Below are 20,863 nucleotides of genomic sequence, written 5' to 3' on the forward strand. Positions count from 1 at the left end.
CTAGGCAACAGTCACCATGACGAGGTTGGCGTTTCCAGAAAAAAAAAACATGCGCATTTTACAGCCATACGACATGCACTGTGCCCTTCGCACACACAGAGTCAGACACACAAACATGCACGAGCAATTAGACAAACAAAGCGATTTCATTGGATGCCAATAAGACCTGTTGCGCAACCTCGAGACGAATATAGGTGAGCGCGATATATCGCCGAAGATCTATACGACTTCATTCATGAGTTCTCAGGATTCCCATATAATCATTTGCAGCCCTCCTGTGGGTGTGCATGTGTGTGTGGATGTGTGTATGTCTCAGTGGGGAAAACCCTGCTTGCCTTCTGCTTATCAATTAAACAAACCTCGCCAATCTAACACTTACAATTAACATTAAACACATCTAACGCCGCCAGCCAGCACAATTAGCTTCCTGTTCCGTCGTTAGGCTCTGCTGATATACCGCCTGACATGAAGTTGCATTGGGAGAGGGAACGAGAGAAAGAGAGAGAGAAAGAGAGAGAGTCATATAACTGTCAGTGCACATTATGCCAGCGGAATTCTGTTTGCTTATTGCTCTATCTGTTTGGCGTTCCTGGCAGGATAAAATGAGCGTGTTCTCATTGTGGGGCTCATCAATCTGTTTCCCACTCATTTTGCCTCCTGCGCTGCGTCTGAGAGCACACTTTACTCATTCAGTTAGTCAAAAGGCAGCTCTATTTATTAGTTGTTCTAATGAGCTAATCTGAATTATTAATTTGTAATTGAAGTTTTTGATTAAATGGATGATGAATGGTCTTGATTGTTCCACAACTGGACTTTGGTTTTTTTCCTCTTTCATTTGCTGCGAGGCACTCATGTGTCCTAAGAGGCACGACTTGACAAGCAATTTGTCTGTCCATGCTAAAAGCGAAAATACTGTGTGACGCAACATGATTTTAGTCGATCAGAATGTATTTTATATTTAATGGAGCTGTTTGGTCCTGAAATACGGAAGAGAGTTTGCTTTGTTCGGGCCTTGGGTTCCCTCTGGAATTTCTAATGGGTTTTTAGTATAGCGCTTTTTCATTTATGAATACATTTATGATTTGAAATTAATGTTTATGAGTAATTGTCTGTTTTGTTCAGTATAAATTACACACAGGCATACCTCAAATGAAAAATGTATTAGAAGCTCCTGAGCGAACACAAGATCATACTAATTCTCTAGGTTTTTGGATTTTAGCAGAATTTTCAACCAATGAAATGTAACTTTTATTTTATTTGATATATTTTATTATAAATATCACACTTGTGTAAAATGAATAAATAAATAAATGTTGGAACAAAACTTGCATGTGCTTTTTTCTTGCTTTACACAATTGGATCCAATTTGTACGTGGTGTTGGATTAAAAGAACAGTTAATAAAGCTTTTATGGTGGCTTGGTTTTATTTCTTTGTGTTATGTCATTGTTGTAGCTAGTGACTGCCATGTTCCCTCGAGCACTTTTAAAAGACTGAATGCAAATTTGATATCCATTATGTAAATTGAAACTTTGCTGGGAAACTCTGCTCAATTTGCATCGTTTAACATTCCTATTCTGACTTTTCCCCTTCAGCTCTTCGTCATTGACAACGGTGCAGACGACTGGCGGATTGCCATGACCATGGAGCGAGTGATGCTTATCACTCTGGAGCTGATCGTTTCGGCGGTTCACCCGGTGCCCGGGGACTTCAAGTTCATGTGGCGGGCGCGACTGGCCTTCTCCTACACTCCCTCGCAGGTGGAGGCAGATCTAGACATGGTGCTGTCTGTACCCATGTTCCTTAGACTCTACCTCATCGCCCGAGTCATGCTGCTACATAGCAAGCTCTTCACCGACGCCTCCTCCCGCAGCATAGGGGCACTCAACAAGGTCAGAGGTCAACCCAACAACTCAAAACTGAGAATTTAGGGTGTGAATTATTATTTCTAGCCTTTGTTTGTGAGTGTGGTTTTCCTTTCTTTTGGCTAGTTAGCATGGCCTTATTATCCGCTGCTGGTTAATAGTGTATTCCTGACAAAATGTTTTTTGCAAGTAGCATATCACATGATTCCTGTTCTTAAAAGCATTAAATCACATACTTCTGGAGGTTTCTTCACAAGCTAAGCCACTTTCATTGAGATTAATGGGAATGCTAACTAGCTTTCCTCGGGTATTATAGACAACCTAGTCAAAACCTCACCAGCTTGCCAGCTTTTCTCTTTCTGTCTGCCTTCAATGGCCCACTTGTGCCTAGATTCACTAAAGACATCCTCTCAGGAGAATATGTCTTTTCCCATCCGAATGTGACTGCATGTCAGCGTTGAAGGAGCTGAATCTTTTCAGCTGAGAAAAACGCTGTACATGCTGTGGCTGAGGGCAGTAAAGTTTGCTTTTATGAGGACGATCATGAGCACAGAGACCTGTGGTTTTCAGCGCTGGAGGAAGAGGTTTTGAGTGTGTTTATGTGGTTTGTTCGGTCTCTTGAGAAAGATGAACCTGTCAGATTTACTGATGGTTTAAAGATTGTATTTATAGGCTGGTTCACACTGACCCAACAAACAGCAATAGGGCTCACACACTGATCCAAACGTATGGTTTTGGCGAAGCTACTTTAAAACTGCTTCAGGGTACTAAATAATAAATCAAGTCAAACTGTCAGTGAAACCAGAGATTTTAAAATTTTCAATTTTTTAGACCCCCAAATATGATGATCTCTTTGCTAGGGACCTGTAAAGAGAAACAAACGTGGGGCTTATTATAGACTAAAATATTTGTGATTATTTTTACGATTTCTTAACAGTTTTAAGAAAGCATAATAAAAGCATAATTATGTCAAGTTCTGGAAATTTAAGTTGATTTGATTTGATTTGATTTATTGATTTATAAATTTATAAATTTATTGATTCAAAAAGAGCAGCTTTAGCCTCTACGGCTAATTTCCAGCTGTAGTCCCCAGCCAGTTGTTAGAAGGCATACATCAAATAAAATACATTACAATTACAATTACAGTAAGGCTAAGCAAAACATACAAGCGTGTGGAACACAATTAAGACAAGCACAAACAAGCAAGCACAAATTGCAAAGGCATAAGAGCAGTTCATGCATTAAAACAATACAGATCAAAAGTTTGAGTATTTATTTATTTATTATTTGTTTATTTTTACACAATTTGTACACATTTATTTTCAAAACCTGTGAACTAATCTGTGATTATGAACATGCAAATATGTTTATTGCATGATTATTAGTTTGCATAAACTAAAACTATAACCATAAAAAATTAATTGTTGCTTGAAGTAAAACAAACTTTGTCTAAAATAATTTAAATATTTAGTTTAATTTCTTGTACTAAAATAACTAAAACAATAACTGAAACAAAAATGAATAAAAACTATAGGCATATTAAAAGCATTATATAAACACTATATTCTGCCACTGTAAACAAACAAACAAAAAGCAGAATCAAATTACTCGAATTTTACTAAGTGTTAAGGGCAGACAGTTATTTAAAATATTAATAAAAGCTTTCATTTAAAATAGTTAACTTATTATCTCAGGGAGTATTTCAAGTATAAATTGTTGGTCAAAGGGGTTTGACTGACAAAACGTTTGAGAATCCCTGCTATAAACCATAGGTATAATTTATTATTTTTATCATTTATTAAGTAGCTGGCTACACTGAAGCTACTTTAAGTTGGTAGAATCTTTAAAAATATATTGCTATCTGATCATTTATAATTTCATAAGAACAGTATTTCTCTTGCTCAAAAACAAAGAGTGGTTCTAAATTAATCTTGATTCGAGAGTAGTGACAAACAGCAGTGTTTAACTAAATATTTCATTATAAAAAAACGCAAAGACTGGAGATGCCCTTCTGCATAAGAGAGACTTGACACTTCTTTTGGAACGGCTTCATTCACATGAGTCACTAAAACTAAATAAACCAATGCTGAGGACATTTAGGAGAGAGCTTTTGATTTTGATGTAGTTGGCTCAGCTGTAATGCTGTCTGTACAACACAATGTGATATAAAATGTGATGTCATTTTGTCACACTACGCTCCTGCATATTGGAAAAAAGTGGCTAGTTATCGGAGAAGCTCCATTATTATGGAAACAGCTGAGCTACTGTCATGCTACTAAAATTAAGTTAGTAGATCCAACAAAACCCATTTGCTACTTGGTGTATGTTGGCATTTGCTGGGTCGGAGTGAACTAGCGTTCAGACGTAGCTTCATTTGAAGGTCAGCTTTGGACAGGAGCGTCATCTAATTGGTTTTGCATTGTTAGGATGCAGCATCACAGCTTGGTGTCAGTTGATGTGACTGATGAATTTTGTGCTGTAATGGATTTTATGATAGATGGCTGTGCGTTTTTCAAGCAGGGTTATCTCAGCTGTCCTTTAGATGGCTGATTGATGTCTCTGAATATTGTGTATCTCTTCAGCTTTGTGCTTAAGAGAGAATGAAGAATGACTGCTGCGGCTGTCAAGTGTTTGATAGTTCAAAGTTTGAGTTTTGTCCTTGGGTGCCATTAAAATAACCCGAAACAGGTGAAAAGAGTCCCGCTGTACTTTAATTTGAATGGCTGATTGGAGAGGGTAATCACTTTGTCCTTTGAGAGAAGCTCTTGTTTCAAAGAGATGTAAATGGAAATTCTCTTTCCTCTCATGTGCTGTTTTATCATTATATGATCGTGTGGTCCATCTTAGCTCAGAGATCTCTTCCTTCCCTCTGGAGAGCTGCCCTTTATGCGACTTTTAAGTAAAACAAATCAATAATAATGATGACGATAATGAATATTATTGTTTTCAGTCAAGTAAAGATGAAATAGTGTACAAACAAACAGTGGCAGCACTTCTTATTCTTCAAACATTAGATTCAAATTGAGTTGAAAATGAAAAACCATGGAGGTGGAATTTGGGCTTCTTGTAGATTTCAGTCAGAGCACACCTAGTATTTCACATTAATTATAATAGTTCAAGTTTTAGTGATTATTTTTGCACAAAGACATCACACAGCTTTTGATCTCAGTCAGCTGTTCTAATTTCCAAGTGCAACTGCTTCAACAAATATAAGGACAAATGTGAGCTTTTGATGGTCTTGATATGAATAAGACCACCATAAGGGACAAACGGGACCCTGTCTCTACCACCTCAGCATCTTATACTGCCTTTTTGGAGATGAAAATATGCCTTCTCATTTATTTTACAATTATTGTGTAATTTGTAGAAACTAAATTGGCTTTAAAACTATTAACCAGTCAATGTCAAATTTTATTTAGATCAGTTTGTATTTATATAATAATATTCTTTTACTTCTTTTCATATAAAACTGTTTCAGGCTTTATAAGTGTGCTATAGGTATATATATAAGTGTTTTATGTGCATTCAACAACCTGTCTCATATAATAAACTTACAACTTTAATATTAAGTTGAAATTTTGCTGGTAGTTCAAGAAGAACCTGCATAAATTTCTTTACTCTAAACTAGGGATTCACAAACTGGTGTTCGCAAACCCCTTTGTGGGGAGTTTGTAGGGGAACTGCAGGTTGCTAATAACTACCTATCCATCCATTTTCCAAAGTTTGTCCTCGATAGGGTCGCAGGAATAGCCAATAATTAAGTAAATAATAAAAAAAAAATCTAAATTAAAAAATCAACGTAAAACAATAAAAAGATTCATTATTTTATTCATTTACCTGATGTCATGTGAGCACTAACATCAGAGATCTGTGAACATGACAATGTTTTTTGAAAGGTTATTAAAACCAAAAAAAAAAAAAAAAACATGCTCGTTGTGCAAAATAAAACAATCGTTAGGTAAAATAAATTTAAACTGTTTTTCAGATAGTTTTCCATAAGCCCGATTCGGACGGTAATTGTTTCTCATATGGATGTCTGTAAAAATGAATTTACATATCACCTCAGTGATAAAACTCATGGATTCGGATGGCGATTTATTGACAGTGGAGGAGCGAGTTTTGTGATCCTGCGAACCAGAGAATGCACTGCTCTCTGTCATGGCTCTGGAAGAGAGATGAGGCGAGGACTCAAGTGCAGGAGAATGGCGGGTCCTTTAATAATAAAATGAAACAAAAACTGAACAAAAACCACCCCGAGGGGGAAAAACAGGCAGGTAGACAGAGATTGCAAACACACACACGACGTCAAACATCTGACATAAAACAACGAAACCGCACAGGACTGCAGACACCAGGAGAATAAATAGGGAGACAAACAAGGAGGACACAGGTGAAGTCACTGAAACAATAATGAGATAACAAGGAGGGCGGGGTCAGAAAATAGACAGGAGAGCACATGGCAAAAACCACAAACAACAAGCCATGTGCTCAAACAAACACAGTGACATCTGGTGGCCAATCAGGGCACACCAGCAGGACCGTGACACAACCCCCTCTTTAAGGAGCAGATTCCAGATGCTCTACACACTAAAACTGAAATCAAAATGTCTAGGAGGGAGGTGGGCCAGAGGCGGATCAGGGGGAGGGATGGTGGGCCAGGCCCGTGTAGCGGCAGAGGGACTGGAGAGACCTCCGTGTCAGGGTACCAGGGTGGTGCCGGCAAAGCAGGAGGATCGTGAGAAGACACTGCCACTGCCTCAGGAGCCTTGTGTACGGACAATGCCGCCTTGAGGAAATCGTCAGCGGGCACCGCCGCCTCAGGAGGAATGTGAGCGGTCACCACCACCTCGAGAGGATCGTGAGCGGCCACCGCCGCTTCGGAAGCCTTGTGAGCGGGCAACGCCACCTCAGGAGGAACGTGGGCAGACACCGCCGCCACGGGAGGATCGTGAGCGGGCACTGCCGCCTCGGGAGGATTGTGAGCGGGCACTGCCGCCTTGGGAGGATCGTCAGCGGGCACCGCCGCTTCAAAAGCCTTGTGAGCGGGCACCGCCGCCTCGGGAGGATCGTGAGCAGGCACCGCCGCCTCGGGAGAATCGTGAGCAGCCACCGCTGCCTCGGGAGGATCGTGAGCGGGCAACGCCACCTCAGGAGGATCGTGAGCGGGCACCGCCGCTTCGGGAGGATCGTGAGCGGGCACCGCCGCTTCGGAAGCCTTGTGAACAGGCAACGCCACCTCAGGAGGATCGTGAGCAGGCACATTTCTGAACTTGAATATGAACTTCAGAAGCCTTGTGAGCGGGCACCGCCTCCTTGAAAAGACTACGCTGCTCGCACCGACATCAGCGGGGGATCCTGCACGCTGTGCATCAGCCTGAGATGCTCTGGAAACGGACGCAAATTACTGGGTGCGGCAGAAGAGGTCTCTGACACCCCTTGGCTCGCAGCCTTGTCGGCCCTCACTGGGGGCGCTGCAGCTTCGGCGAGCACTGCCTGAGGCACACCATCCACCCTATCTGGGGAACGTGTCAGGCACTCAACAAACTCACCAAATGTCAGGTGGTCCAGCCCCCTCATCCTCCACCTGTTGAGGGGCTCCTCAAGGGCACTATTGAAGAGGTCCTTGAGGGCTGCATCATTGTACCCCAAACCCTCTGCTGCACCAACGAACCTCAGAGCAAACTTCTTCACGTCAGTACCCTGCTGACGGAGGGAGCTCAGGGCCTGAAACTGGAGGATGCGTTGGTAGAGGGGGCTGCTGACGTTAGAGGCTGGTGGATGGTGTGAGCCCAATCGCCGCTGAGTCCTCATTTGGCTGTTTCATTCTGTCATGGCTCTGGAAGAGAGATGAGGCGAGGACTCAAGTGCAGGAGAATGGTGGGTCCTTTAATAATAAAATGAAACAAAAACTGAACAAAAACCACCCCGAGGGGGAAAAACAGGCAGGTAGGCAGAGATTGCAAACACACACACAATGTCAAACATCTGACATAAAACAACGAAACAGCACAGGACTGCAGACACCAGGAGAATAAATAGGGAGACAAACGAGGAGGACACAGGTGAAGTCACTGAAACAATAATGAGATAACAAGGAGGGCGGGGTCAGACAATAGACAGGAGAGCACATGGCACAGACCACAAACAACAAGCCATGTGCTCAAACAAACACAGTGACATCTGGTGGCCAATCAGGGCACACCAACAGGACAGTGACACTCACGTGGTCAGTCACATGATTGTGTGCCGTAAATAAAAAAAAAATTATTTACAAATTTATTCTTCTTATTATGTAAACTATATTCTTATTATTCCAAGCATATTTTATAATGTATAATCCTATTTATTATTTGATTATTTAAATCACCTGTTTATAAATAGGAAAATATGCGCTATAGTTCTATATTATACGCGATATATATCCATTTATAATACACATTTTAAAATTGTATTGCATACCTGGTGCTGCATAATAAAGACCCATTTCCAATGTTTACGTGCTTTTCTTCTCTTTCTGCTCTCCCTTGCTGTGGTGGAGCAGTTATGAAGTGTTGTTCTTTTAAATACTTTCCAGCATTTCAGAAATAAATATGTATACAAAGTACAACAGTTACCGTACGCTGTTCGGGAGTGTTCAAAAAGGGTTTAAACGCTGAATTTTGAATCGATTTCTTCTTGTAAACTCAGAGATGTGGATTCGGACGGCAATTAAATTACCACACGACCTTGGTGTTTGTCAAAAAATAGTAGGTCATTTGGCCAGGGATTTTTATGGGGGTGGTGAGAGAAAAAAACAGACGTCCTGGATTCAGACGACAATTAAATCACCAGCTACCCCCTGTATATGGTGAAAATCACTTACGTCCCCCTGAGAAACAATTACCATCTGAATCGGGCTATAGTCAACCTTTCTCATTTTCATTTAGTTTAATTTGATGGACTAAAATAATGTACTTTAATATGCTTGTAAAGGCATATTAAAAAACCCTGATGTATACATGCTTATAAAATTACAAAACAAATACAATAAAATTAATCCAACTTTCATAAAAAGTATAACAAATACAGAACATATAAAAAATAAACAACATGGCAAAATAACAAACAATATTTCAAAATATTATTAAAAACTATAATAGTGTCTCTGTAATAGTTATAATAGTTATACTGGTAAAATGACACTGGTTTTCTAGATATTAACTTCAAGAAAGTATTTTTGGTCAAAGGGGTTGACAAAACTAACAAATAAAATTTGAGAATTCCTGGTATAATAGGTATCAATTTAAATGTTCATGATATAATGTTTACTATTTTAGAAGCATTATAAGGCACTTCTATCGATCGGTAAAAGCTTCTTGCAACTTGTTGTAAGTCGTGTAACTTCATCTAGTGTGACAGTGATGAATGACATACAGGCTGAAAGAAATCACTAACATGTGCCTGTTTTTCTTATCAGGTGCACTTTAACACACGGTTTGTGATGAAGACACTGATGACCATATGCCCGGGCACGGTGCTGCTGGTTTTCAGTATCTCCCTGTGGATCATCGCTGCCTGGACTGTAAGAGTGTGTGAGAGGTGAGAGAGAGAACGAGCATGAAGAAGAATGAACAAATGAATCATTGTTTCCAAATGCACCTTTTTGTCTAGACGCTGTCAAGTTTCTTATGCTTAATGAGGACTCACCTGAATCCTCACCAATAAGTGGCACTGCCTGGAAGATAACACACCGCTAGAGATGTGCAAACATTCGCTCTACACATCAGCTCTTCTGTGGGGAGGAAAAGAGACCAGAGAGATCGAAGGAAAGAAAGAGACAGAAAAGGGGCACTTTCATTCACACCCTTGTTTCCAGAAGACCTGTATATATAAACAGCGTTCTTCCTTTTCTAGACACTCATGCACTCCGGGCAGCAGCCAATCGCGACGTGCATCAACAGATTTCCCAAGTTGCGTCTTAAAAGGGTCACGGGATAAACTAGGCCCTCAGGCCAGTGAGTGGATGTTTCCAACTATACCAGGCATGTTGTCATGGTTACAAACTCTAAATGTGTGTTAGTCTCGGGGTAGACGCTTTCAAATATTGAGGGTTCCCCAGATTGGGGACCTGAGGTTTGATGATTATTTTGATAGCGGCAGGCTCGAGCAGCATGATATGAGTGACGGTTTGCGCATTTGAATTGCCACATCTGATCAAGGCAGCATTGTTGTGAGATGAGCCTACAGGGATCTGCTCTATTTTTATGCACTGCACTCAAAGTCATCATGTTAAAGGCCCTTTCCAGAGGAGGAGTCTCCCTGCAGGCTGTGTGCTGCTCTTACTCAGTCCAGCACACACTTTCAGGTGAGCGTGAAGGGATGAGAGCGAGGACTCACTTGCAGGAGGAAATAGGGCTTTATTAATAATAAAAATTAAATCAACAAACAAAAACTAGAAAACAGACTGGCAAGGCAAGGCAAGGCAAGGCAAGGACAGGACAGGACAGGACAGGACAGGACAGGACAGGACAGGACAGGACAGGACAGGACAGGACAGGACAGGACAGGACAGGACAGGACAGGACAGGACTTCACACAGGGTAAGATCGACGACGAACCGGCCCAGGACTGCAAACACAAGGAGATTATAAAGGGAGCAAATGAGGAGGGTAACGAGTAAACACAGGTGGGGCAAATTAACCAATAATCAGGAAACAAGGTGGGTGGGGTCAAGACAATTGACATGAGAGCACATGGCACATCGAACCAAACAAGACAAGCCATGTGCTCGCACAAAACAAAAACACAAGCACATGGCCAGCAAAACAAAATCACTAGCCATGTGCAAAACAGGACACGAACACGCAGCTAATAAGGAGACTCATGTTCACAAAACATGACAAACATGAAAGCACGCATCCAGTGAAAAAACACAAGCTGAGTGCCACACAGAACAAGACAAAACAAGAGAAAAAAGCACGCGGTTCGGTCCGAACAAAATACACACACAGAGGACAGAGGAGCGCACGGCCCGAGCTAGGGTTGGGTATCGAGTTCGATACTTTTTAGGCACCGACTGAATTGCCTCGATACCACCGAGTATCGAAAAACGTCTTGTCGTTCGGTACCAAATTTCGATACCTAAGGGGTTAATCTCATCACCGTCAGTGAGCCAATAATCCTGCAGCACTAGGTGTGTTTGACTAGAAGCGGCGCGGCACTGATAGATCAGTGTTTGACATCCGCGAGAACGTTTCGAAAGCGCACGGAGCAGTCTGCTCTCTATATCGCGCGGTTTGTTTACTACACACAGACTGAAGCTCGTGTGACGCTTGCGGTGATTTCAGCGTCTGCCGCCTAACTAAATGAGGACATAAACACATGAACAACATCTCCAGAACTGCTGTGAGAGTCATTTAATGAGCATTTTACCGTTTGATTCGAGTAAAACTAACGTCATATCATATACACACAAAACTGTAAAGGTATTCCAGGCAACCCGTCAAAATAAAAGTTCGGTTTCACTTGGAAGACACTGCGGCAGAAATATATTAATATCGTTCAGCGGACAGTACATACTGCTACTACTAGGCTACTATTAAAATTATTAAAACTTTATTATTATTATTATTTTTTTTTAGAAATTATCACACAACAGTTATTCCATTTTTTTTATTTTAATAGTAAACCCCCTTTGTTTGCCAAAATAAATAAACTTTGATTTTCAATAATTTAAAGAAATTAAATTAATGTTTTATGTCTTCATTTGAAAACCAGATACAGAACACAGAATTTCGGAGGAAAAATAAAACATTTCATTAGGCTATTTTAAGAATAAATTTAAATAAACTAAGTTGTTTTTATGCATTCAAATAATTAGACATACTACACCAGAATTTAATAACAATAAAACATATGGTGAAAGAAAATAAAACACCCACTTATGAAAGTGGATGAAGATTTTACATTTCTTGAAGTCTTTAACAACCTAGAAGTGATGATGTGTTTTAAAATGAACACGCACTAATGTAAACGTAGCCTAACAGATGTGTAAACTGAAAACAATTTGAACTTTATTAAAATTATTTATTTATTGTGTTGGATATATTTTGTTCCTTTGTGCAGTGGCTCAGGAGATGAGGCTTTGAGTCTGTATAAATATCAACATTAAAAAATATTTTTTTGAGATAATGTAATCTTATTAAAACTGATTTCATAAAACTGGTATCGAAAAAAGTATCGTTCAGGACCGGTATCGAACTCAAGGTATCGGTATCGGTACCGGTATCGAAAATTTTTGAACGATACCCAGCCCTAGTCCGAGCGAACTCGAAATCGCACGCTCCCACAACGAGAACAAACCTGGAGCATGAGTGTCCGAACCCCAACACGAAACTAGAACCGAGCCTGAACAAGACAGGAGTGTCGGGATCAGAACACCACGCCCCAACATGAAACAGAGCACGCAGACAAGAGAGCGCGCAGCTCGAGCACACTCGAAGCCGCGCGCTCACCAGAAAACAAGACAAGAAGGGAGTGTCAGGGATCCGTCACAAAACCATGAATAAACTAGACCGAAGTGACAGAACCCTGACACACACACAGTGGACTTCAGACCTCTTCCTAACTGGATGAACTTATTTCAACTACGTTCTTGTGAGGTTAATATGATGTCTTAAAGGTTTACTTCACCCAAAAATTTTAATTCTGTCATGAATTACTCACCCTCATGTCATTCCAAACTCGTAAGACCTTCGTTCATCTTCAGAGTGCAAATTAAGATATTTTTGATGAAATCCGAGCTCCTTCTGACCCTGCATAGACAAAAACGCAATTGACACGTTCAAAGCCCAAAAAGGTAGAAAGGACATTATTAGTTCATCAATAGTTCAACTGTAATTTTATGACGCTACGAGAATACTTTTTGTGCACAAAGAAAACAAACACAATGACTTTATTCAACAATTTCTTCCCTTCTGTGTCAGTCTTTGATGCACGTCCACAAGAGCATCACAATTATTATATATAGCCTATGTATGCCTGCTCTCACACTCTCAAAATGCTCTGTAGAAAGTCTAATGGTTTTCTTTCCAAACAAAAAATATTTGTCTTAAAGGTGCCATAGAATGGAAAACTGTATTTATCTTGGCATAGTTGAATAATAAGAGTTCTGTACATGGAAATGACATACCGTGAGCCTCAACCACCATTGTTTCCTCCTTCTTTTGTAAATCTCATGAATGCAAAAGACCACTGAAAAATAGGTGAATCAGAACATAACACAGACTATGACGTTACAGTCGGGATCACTAATAGCTATGCCCCCAATATTTGCATATACCCGTCCATGTTCTAGGCCAGCCGCCATCAGAAGCTTCTGAACCATCAGAAGTTCTGCAGGTATTGTGAAGAAACAAGCAAGGACAATAGCGAAAATGGCAGATCATGAAAATAAATGTTATGTTCCAGGCTGTGCAGGGGATGTGATGTGCAGGGATGGGTTGGTGTCTGTATTCAGAAAGGCACGGAAAGCAAATAACGTGTTCTAATAAAATAACGCGAGCCACTAAAGGGACATGGTTAGCTCCTTGCTGGCGGTAGCCTGTTACATTACAGTACATAAGATTTCACTTACCACATAAACAGAGTAAGGAGAGATGACTGAAGATAATGGCGAATGATTTACAGATCCTGAGCACCACTGACAAGCATCTGACTTTGTAAAATGTGTGTTAAGTACAGCCACGCCATAGTATAAACAGTAGTGCGATCACGAATCTTGAAAGTTAAAGTGAAACTAAAAAGCGATCGTGCATTTGAAAGCAATTTCAATGTCCAGCATATTAATAGCGGCTCCCTGATGCCTGCATTTTATTTACAGTATAATTATCCAATGATATAACTGCGCGAGAAAGTATTGAAATATATATTTTCCCTGTTTCCTTCGTGCTGTGTGAGCTACTTAAATGAGCCGCACTGTGAAACAGCCAATCAGAGCAGAGTTCTACATTATTATTCATGACCCTTCCAAATAAGGTAATAACAGACCATTTAATTCTAGGAAGAAATCCTAGGGTTGTAAATGGACATGTAAAACCATTTATGGAGGATTTTTGCGCTTACCTAAGCCACATACCTTCTATGTAGATATCAGAGAACAATTTAAAATATTGTATCAATGCATTCTATGGCACCTTTAATTTTAAAATGAATTGTTGTAATTCTTCAAAATGTAACTCATCAAAATAGTCATTATTTTGTCATCAAAATGACATTACTTTTTTAATGGTGTTACCTTGGCTGAATGTATGAATGTATAAATATGAGCTGGATGGGGGAAACCCTGATGTGTTTTGTTTTCTTTTCTTTTCTTTTATTATTTTTGTATTTTTTGCTGAATCAAGGGTATAACAAACATTTAAGAAGTTTCTCATAAAGCCTGTGGGCAAACAGATTTTCCTTCAGAGTGCTTTGCAAATCAGATTAAGGAATGGAAGCGTATGAAAGTATTTGATGCAAAAACTTTGATGTGATATTTGTGCCTATTTCACATCCAGTTATTGCTTCTCCATACCTTCCACAGGCAGAACCTGTTCAAAGTTTCCTTCAATAATCAAATCTTTCCCGACTGAACCTCAGTTTCTTTTTTCTTTCTCTCAGGTACCATGATGCTCAGGATGTGACCAGTAATTTTCTGGGTGCAATGTGGCTCATCTCCATCACCTTCCTCTCCATTGGATACGGAGACATGGTGCCTCACACCTACTGTGGCAAGGGAGTGTGTCTGCTCACAGGAATTATGGTATAAACACACACACATACACACACATAGCACAGAGGTTGCACACCCACGGCAGCAATGGCCAGTCTAAATATATGTTTTCCTACTTGCTATCTTATTTCTAGAAACCAAAACCTGCACACCATCCACAGTCTCACCAACCATGTCTGTTAGCAAACACCAGGACACACCAGTGTGCAAACATTGAGTGTTTTTAGGATGAATCCTTTTGCGTATTCTGGGACACCACATTTGTTCAGCTTTGAGGCTGTTGCAGGCTGCCATTGTTCTGCCTGATTAACTTACAGTACAATGGCATTAGCTTAATGTAAGCCCCAGGTATTTCTTGCTATAATCTCTCTCTCAGAGCCCAGAGTATGTCTCTGTGCTTGACAAAAGCTTGACAGGTGGTGTATAGCAATGGTTTAGATGTGTTTATTTTAATGTTGAGCTTGCAGATTGTAAATATCTGTTAGTAGAGGTCACTTTCTCTCGTTTCTCTCCTCTCTGTTGTTGTGTTTGGAGTATTTGTTCTTCCTGTTCACATACTGTCAGTTTCAGTGTCTCTAAATATCCTCACAGAGAGACTAAAGAGGAAAAACATGGTTAACGTGATGTAACGGTTCATTTTCTGTTTGTTTTCATTTTGGGAGTTTTTTTTTTAGATCTTCTTATTTCCCGCTTGATTACACACACACTTACACACGCACACACACAGGTTTGTTTTTGTGAATTGTGGGGACTTTCCATAGACTTCTATTATTTTTATACTGTACAAGCCGTATTTTCCGTATCGCCCTACACCAACCCTACACCTAAACCTACCCCTTACAAGAAACTTTGTGCATTTTTACTTTCTCAAAAAAAAGCCTCATTCTGTATGATTTATAAGCCTTTTGAAAAATGGGGAAAATGAGAATGTCCTCATAAAGCACCTTCTCCTTGTAATACCCATGTCATACCCATGTCATTATACAAATTTGTGTCCTCATATGTCACAAAAACATGCGCACGCACACACACACAATCACATAGCAGATGGGTCAAAAACAAATAAGAATGTCCATTATAAAGAAAAGGAAACATCTTTTAAAACTCTAATTTAAAACACATTTGATAAAATTGGTTTTGGAAAAAAAAATTGGTAACACTTCAGTATAGGGACCAATTATCACTATTAACTAGTTGATTATTAGCATGACTAGTACTAACGTAGTGGCTGTTTATTAGTGCTTATAAAGCACATATTGTGAATGACCATATTCTACATCCCTAATCCTACTTAATACCTAAACATATTAATAAGCAGCAAATTAGGAGTTTATTGAGGCAAAAGTCATATTTAATAATGGTTTTTAATATTGAGAATTTGATCTTAAAATAAAGTTTGATCAAACATTTTTTACATTTTCAAGAATAATTTAAATTTAATGACACTAATATTTAATGTGGTGTAAGCAAATAGTACAAAATTAGTATATTATTAAATCATAACTATAATTCAATCAAATCAATATAAAGTTTTTTGGGGGTGACATTTTTATAACCTGAACAAACCGTATCATATTATCTAATATTTTGCAAGACTTATTGACCTAGAAACACAGTCAAGCAAGTCACTCCTATATATGATAATTTCTAGTTTTGCATGTTGGTTACACCACATGACTAATAATAATAATAATAATTTTTTTATTTTTTTAATAATATTTTTTTAATAATAATAATATCCAGTATATATATATATATATATATATATATATATATATATATATATATATATATATATATATATATATAATATAAATACATGTAACAAAAGATTATGCCAAACTGTGTAATAAGGATTTCTTTTGATGAATTACATTTTAATGAGGCACTTTTTGTTCATAATGATATCAAGACAGTTGTATCATCTTGACATTTTTAGCTTTAAGCTCCCTAAAATGAATTTTAATGAAAAACATGCTTATCGTAAAGCAGACGTATTCAAGTCATTATATGTATGACATCTATTTGTTTAATGCGTTTTGAATAAATAGTTCGATCTAGCATAAAAAACAAAACAGTGATGTGTCATTGACCCAGATAACACTGACATATTCTCAAAATCTTAATTGTTTGAAAGGGCAGTTAATGTTTCAAACCGCTTGTGATCCTTCCATTTTTAAACGTGAGCTGCTAAAGAGATGAGGCGCTACAGAACAGGTATTAGAGAAGCAGAGAGAGAGAAAGAGTGTTGGATGTGATTTCTTTTACTGTTGAGAGTGATTGTAATGACTTTCTATAGGCAGAATTATGGGACTTGTTGCTATGACAACATCGAAGGCCAAATCTGTTAGACTGTACCACTGCCCTGCGGGAATAGGAGTGTTTGGGCAGGGCTTTAGTTTGCCAGTCTCTTGGTGCTGCTCGAGGATTTAGGGATGCAAGGAGCACCTGTCTATCCTGTCTGCAAACGTAGATGTGGAATTGAGGACATTATATATCAATATAGCATCTAATAACTCACTTCCTCATTCAAACACCAGCTAAAGGCTAATGGATTGTTATAGTTGAGCATCATAACTGAAGATTCAGCATTGTCAGTTCTAACGCAATGTATTTTGGTCTGAGGGCAGGTGGTTTTTCTTATTTTCTCATGGCATTAATAACCTTCAGATCTGGAAAGAGGTGAAATATAAACTGCAATGCGGATAAATGGATCTTTCTGACACTCTTCTGTCACTTTAAGAGATTAATGTTTTGTGTTTTTTTCTGGGCATGGTTTTATACAAGCTGCCATATGGAAACACATATACCCATTTTGTTGATGTCCTAGAGGGGTTTTCCGTAGATGGTCATCATGTTTTATTAAGTGCTGAATATGGGAACAGAAGTGCTTCCTGAAAATGGTCTTTTTTGTTGTATATTTATGTCTTGTGAAATGGGTGTGGAGTATTTTTGGATTGACATTTCGCTTCTGTGTGTCCTACAAGTGGGTTTAAAAACATTCCATTAACGTCACACACACACTGTACACATATATGCCATACACAGTCATAGGAAGCGCACACACTTTCATTAGTCACTTTTTAATTCAAATTCATTTCTTATTAGTAGTCCTGTGACCTCATTAACACCTCCCCTCCTCTTCTTCTGGCTTTACAATCCATCTTTTTTCCCAGACCTCTTCTCTTTCTGTGCTGAACTATTGTTTGTCTCTTTTTGAACTGAAATTTTATTCCTCTCTCCCTGTCTGCATCACTCCAACTCTTCACCTCTAAATGGTTTTATTTCCTCATTTTCCCGCAACCCGCCTCAGTCTCTTTTCATCTACGTGCCTCTACCACTTTGGTGTAGTCGTTGGTGATATCTTCAGTTTACACCTTTGTGATGTGTAAATGGGAATAAACCTCTCTCTGTGTGTGTGTGTGTGTGTGTGAGTGTGTGTGTGTGTGTGTGTTTGTATCACCCTGGTCTTTCCAGTGATGCCTATACTGTTCCCAGTCTAAATTAGAAAATCTCAAGAATCCATCCATCCATCGAACGATAGATATAATGTAAATTGTATGTAATTTTAATTACTCTGCTTAAATTCACATTACTTGTACACAGTAATGACATAAAGTAAAAAAATATGACAGATGATGTAAAAATACTTAAACATTATAATGTATGCTATATATATATATATATATTGCATAGCATGAAAGAGGATGTTTTTTTCACATTATGGTAATGAGAATTAAGGGTAAATGTGCTTAACTATCATAAAAATGTCCCCTCAGATATCTGAGCAAAATGGTTTATATACTGTATATAAGTGTTTGTGCGTCTGTATACATTACCATTCAAAAGGTTGGGGTCAGTAAGATTTTTATTTATTTTTTATTAAGGAACTTAATACTTTATTTAGCAAGGATGTAATTAAAATGATCAATACATTTACAGTAAAGACATTTATAATGTTACAAAATGTTATTTCAAATAAACAGAAAGAACGACAATTTTCACAGAAATATTAAGCAACACAACTGTTTTAACACTGATAATAATAAATGTTTCTTGAGCAATAGAATCATTTCTGCATGTGACACTGAAAACTGGAGCAAAGACTGCTGACAATTCAGCTTTTTCATCACAAATGACATTTTAAATTACATTAAGTTATTATGAATTGTAATAATATTTCACAATATTACTGTTTACTGTATATTTGATCAATAAATACAGCCTGTTAAGCTTAAGAGACTTTTTTCCAAATCATTTAAAATTGTACAGACCCCAAACATTTCAATAATATCTCAAAAGGATCTATTAGTTAAATATCAAAGCTGCTATATGTTAGTTAAAGATTCTAAACTGGTCCTCTTTCACACTAAAAACAAAAAACCTGTACAACTAGAGTCAGTCTTCAAAAATGTTTTTTCCCTTTGGTCATGCCTTGTCTCCCGTAGGGCACCAAGTATACAGAACTGCCACTGGTTCCCCTGGTTAAAAGAAACAGGTGCATGACGCCACAGAATGTAACACCACAAAAAAATCCTAATAGCCCTAAAATTGTCTTCATTTTCTTGAAGCAAAATATGTATTTTTTATTATTAAATTTTTTATTATGATTTTGCCTGACATATTTGTAATTTAGTTCCTTTTACTTAAACCACTTCACAGACACTTGTTTGTTTTGTCTCTTTCTCATGCTCTCTCATCGGGAATGAACTGGAGTTAATGTTTCCATAGCTTATCCTTTGGAAATCCCTTATTTATTATCATTCATGTTGTTCCATGTAACCTCTGCTTATGATACAAGTATGTAATGTTTTCAAGCATCTGTGTGTGCGTGTTCTCTCACCTTGACCTCATCTCTTGTCTCTCGCAGGGAGCAGGATGCACTGCTTTGGTTGTTGCCGTGGTAGCCAGGAAGCTTGAATTGACAAAAGCAGAGAAGCATGTACACAACTTTATGATGGACACACAGCTCACCAAACGGGTAAATACACACACACATATACACAAGTCACTAAATGTATACATAGATACAGTTTTATACTCAAAAAAGCATATGCATATACCAGTTTTCTCTCTTTGGTCCTTTTAAATTTTTGATGTACTCGAAGGACACAGAAATAGCTCCCTGTATGAAATATGTAGGCAACATCATGGCCAACATCAGTGACTAGAAAGCTGGTGATCAATAATTGCAACGCAGATTAAAAAATATCACATTAGCAGTGGAGTGTTGCTTCAGATGAGCAGCTACAGTAAATGCCTTCCCCAAGTGAGGGAGTAAGAAAGAGGATGGAAAACCGAGCCTGTTTTTTTAAAAGTTTATTACCTCATGCTCACTCAATTGCCTCAGTTTAACTGGCTGTCAGGGATAGAGAGAAAGAAAGATCGATAAATACTGTAGTTTTACTGTGGCAATCATCCTCATGCATTGGATTTGCAGCTACTATGGTTACAAACCTCTACTAAAAGAGAAAAAATATGCTTGCAACTTTGACCTCACAAACCTGTGCTGTGGAGACATGGTGGCAAAAGGTTTACTTTTAACTGGATGACAGGTTGCAGGGTGTTCCTCCGTCTCGCTGTCAGGAGGAACTGACAGTACGGTGAAGACAGACTGGCTTCTCAGGTCAGAATTGTTTACCACAAACTACCTTTAAATAGAAATGCTAATGTGCTCTTTATAAAGTATTCTGATTTTCTAATCACGTTGGTACCATTTTCACAAGTTTTCATAAGTGGTAAATATATTCAATGCACTTCCTAACTTATCACACTTGTAAAAGCCAGTCTTCAAGTATAAATATGCATTCATGAGGGTTGTAAACAATTTTTTCCTTTAATGCAATTATTGTTTTTAAAGGTTATTAGTAAAACGATCTTTCAATTTAGCCATTTTTAACTACCTGTTTATTCAGTACACAACGGATCTTAATTGGCATCTGTGCTTCCATAAAAAACATAGGTGTGATGAATGAAGAAATGACACAGTCATGAGGTGTTGTGCCAATTCTGAGAGTAGGTCAGAGTATATGATCAATAACAGAGTGAAATAACTCCATTAACTCTATTGTACTTTTTTTCTTGGTGAAATGCTCTATGATTGAATTGGCAGTAGACTGATGTGAGTTGGTCTGGCAGCTGCTGTAATGGTAAGGCTTCAATTTACCACATAGTCAACAATGATGGCCCGGACTTCATTACAGTTCCCTGCCTTCTGCCTCTTTCTGTTTGACGTCCACTTGCAACTGT

The 20,863-nt window shown here is 38.6% G+C and overlaps 1 protein-coding gene across 1 annotated transcript in view; it reads left to right on the top strand.

Moving 5' to 3' along the window:
• LOC306887207 (small conductance calcium-activated potassium channel protein 2-like) overlaps nt 1–20,863 on the top strand; it is a 61,355-nt gene that overhangs the window by 29,836 nt on the left and 10,656 nt on the right. Inside the window, exons 4-7 of the mRNA XM_079444786.1 lie at nt 1,594–1,890; nt 9,320–9,441; nt 14,503–14,644; nt 19,485–19,595. Of these exons, the coding sequence (XP_079300912.1) occupies nt 1,594–1,890; nt 9,320–9,441; nt 14,503–14,644; nt 19,485–19,595 (672 nt within the window). The remainder of the gene's footprint in view (nt 1–1,593; nt 1,891–9,319; nt 9,442–14,502; nt 14,645–19,484; nt 19,596–20,863) is intronic.

The sequence above is a fragment of the Barbus barbus genome (assembly GCF_936440315.1).
Source record: "Barbus barbus genome assembly, chromosome: 21".
Lineage (NCBI taxonomy): Eukaryota > Metazoa > Chordata > Actinopteri > Cypriniformes > Cyprinidae > Barbus > Barbus barbus.